The sequence below is a fragment of the Oncorhynchus mykiss genome, unplaced genomic scaffold (assembly GCF_013265735.2).
Source record: "Oncorhynchus mykiss isolate Arlee unplaced genomic scaffold, USDA_OmykA_1.1 un_scaffold_161, whole genome shotgun sequence".
NCBI lineage: Eukaryota > Metazoa > Chordata > Actinopteri > Salmoniformes > Salmonidae > Oncorhynchus > Oncorhynchus mykiss.
Genome location: NW_023493667.1, coordinates 1,102,450 through 1,104,949, shown reverse-complemented (window position 1 = coordinate 1,104,949; position 2,500 = coordinate 1,102,450). Strand labels below are relative to the sequence as shown.

General features: G+C 41.5%; 1 protein-coding gene across 1 annotated transcript in view; it reads left to right on the top strand.

Annotated features, from left to right (window-relative positions):
* The window catches only part of LOC118947552 (adhesion G protein-coupled receptor L3-like), a gene marked incomplete at its 5' end in the record, with an annotated part of 51,746 nt that overhangs the window by 20,296 nt on the left and 28,950 nt on the right, over window positions 1–2,500 (top strand). Inside the window, 1 exon segment of the mRNA XM_036972436.1 lies at window positions 683–749. Coding sequence (XP_036828331.1) covers window positions 683–749 — 67 coding nt within the window.

The following is a 2,500-nucleotide window of genomic DNA, read 5'->3' as shown; positions in this document are numbered from 1 at the left end:
CCCCCCTCTCTCCCTCTCTCTCTCTCTATCCCCCTCTCTCTCTCCCCCCCTCTCTCTCGCTCTCTCTCTCTCTCCCCCTCTCTCTCGCTCTCTCTCCCCCCTCTCTATCCCCCCCTCTCTCTCTCTCTCCCCCTCTCTCTCTCTCTCCCCTCTCCCTCTCTATCTCTCTCTCCCCCTCTCTCTCTCTCTCTCCCCTTCTCTCTCTCCCTAACCCCATCTCTCTCTCTCTCTCTCTCTCTCTCTCTCTCTCTCTCTCTATCTCTCTCCCTCTCTCTCTGTCTCTCCCCCCTCTCTCTCTCCCCCCTCTCTTTCTCTCTCCCCCCTCTCTCTCTCTCCCCCCCTTTCTGTCTCTCTCTATCTCTCTCCCTCTCTCTCTGTCTCTCCCCCCTCTCTCTCTCCCCCCTCTCTTTCTCTCTCCCCCCTCCCTCCCTTTCTGTCTCTCTCTATCTCTCTCCCTCTCTCTCTGTCTCTCCCCCCTCTCTCTCTCCCCCCTCTCTTTCTCTCTCCCCCCTCCCTCCCTTTCTGTCTCTCTCTGTCTCTCCCCCCTCTCTCTCTCCCCCCTCTCTTTCTCTCTCCCCCCTCCCTCCCTTTCTGTCTCTCCCTCTCTCTCTCCCTCTCTATCTCTCTCTCTCTCTCTCTCTCTGTCTCTCCCCTCTCCCTCTCTCTCCCTCTCTCTCTGCAGGTGTTGGTTGCGGTTGGACACATATTTTATATGGAGTTTCATAGGCCCTGCCACGCTCATAATAATGGTAAGACACACACACACACACACACACTGTATATTCCTACTTTGAAAAAGAACTGGGTTTTAAGTAGTGCTTAATCTGTGTGAATGTATGCAGGGACTTTATTATACTGTAAGAAGAGAGAGCTGATACTGTGGCTATATACCTTAATAATAATTATGATACTGTGGCTATATACCTTAATAATAATTATGTTACTGTGGCTATATACTTTAATAATAATTATGTTACTGTGGTTATATACCTTAATAATAATTATGATACTGTGGTTATATACCTTAATAATAATTATGATACTGTGGTTATATACCTTAATAATAATTATGATACTGTGGTTATATACCTTAATAATAATTATGATACTGTGGTTATATATCTTAATAATAATTATGATACTGTGGCTATATACCTTAATAATAATTATGATACTGTGGTTATATACCTTAATAATAATTATGTTACTGTGGTTCTATAACTCCATAATAATTCTGGTTCTGTGGTTATATAAGTCCATAATAATTCTGGTTCTGTGGTTCTATAACTCCATAATAATTCTGGTTCCGTGATTTTATAACTCCATAATAATTCTGGTTCTGTGGTTCTATAAGTCCATAATAATTATGGTTCTGTGGTTCTATAACGCCATAATAATTCTGGTTCTGTGGTTTTATAAGTCCATAATAATTCTGGTTCCGTGATTCTATAACTCCATAATAATTCTGGTTCTGTGGTTCTATAACTCCATAATAATTCTGGTTCTGTGGTTCTATAACTCCATAATAATTCTGGTTCTGTGGTTCTATAACTCCATAATAATTCTGGTTCTGTGGTTCTATAACTCCATAATAATTCCTTCTCCAGGATTTTAGTATATATTTCTCATCCATACCTCTCATATGGAACACCTACAGTGGGGCAAAAAAGTATTTAGTCAGCCACCAATTGTGCAAGTTCTCCCACTTAAAAAGATGAGAGAGGCCTGTAATCCATCATAGGTACACTTCAACTATGACAGACAAAATGAGAAGAAAAAAATCCAGAAAATCACATTGTAGGATTTTTTATGAATTTATTTGCAAATGATGGTGGAAAATAAGTATTTGGTCAATAACAAAAGTTTATCTCATTACTTTGTTGGCAATGACAGAAGTCAAACACTTTTTTGCCCCACTGTGTATGTATTCATCAGTAGCACACAGAACATAGTGGCGTGTGTAGTGAATAGGATGACAGAACATAGTGGTGTGTGTAGTGAATAGGATGACAGAACATAGTGGCGTGTGTAGTGAATAGGATGACAGAACATAGTGGCGTGTGTAGTGAATAGGATGACAGAACATAGTGGCGTGTGTAGTGAATAGGATGACAGAACATAGTGGCGTGTGTAGTGAATAGGATGACAGAACATAGTGGCGTGTGTAGTGAATAGGATGACAGAACATAGTGGTGTGTGTAGTGAATAGGATGACAGAACATAGTGGTGTGTGTAGTGAATAGGATGACAGAACATAGTGGCGTGTGTAGTGAATAGGATGACAGAACATAGTGGCGTGTGTAGTGAATAGGATGACAGAACATAGTGGCGTGTGTAGTGAATAGGATGACAGAACATAGTGGCGTGTGTAGTGAATAGGATGACAGAACATAGTGGTGTGTGTAGTGAATAGGATGACAGAACATAGTGGTGTGTGTAGTGAATAGGATGACAGAACATAGTGGCGTGTGTAGTGAATAGGATGACAGAACATAGTGGC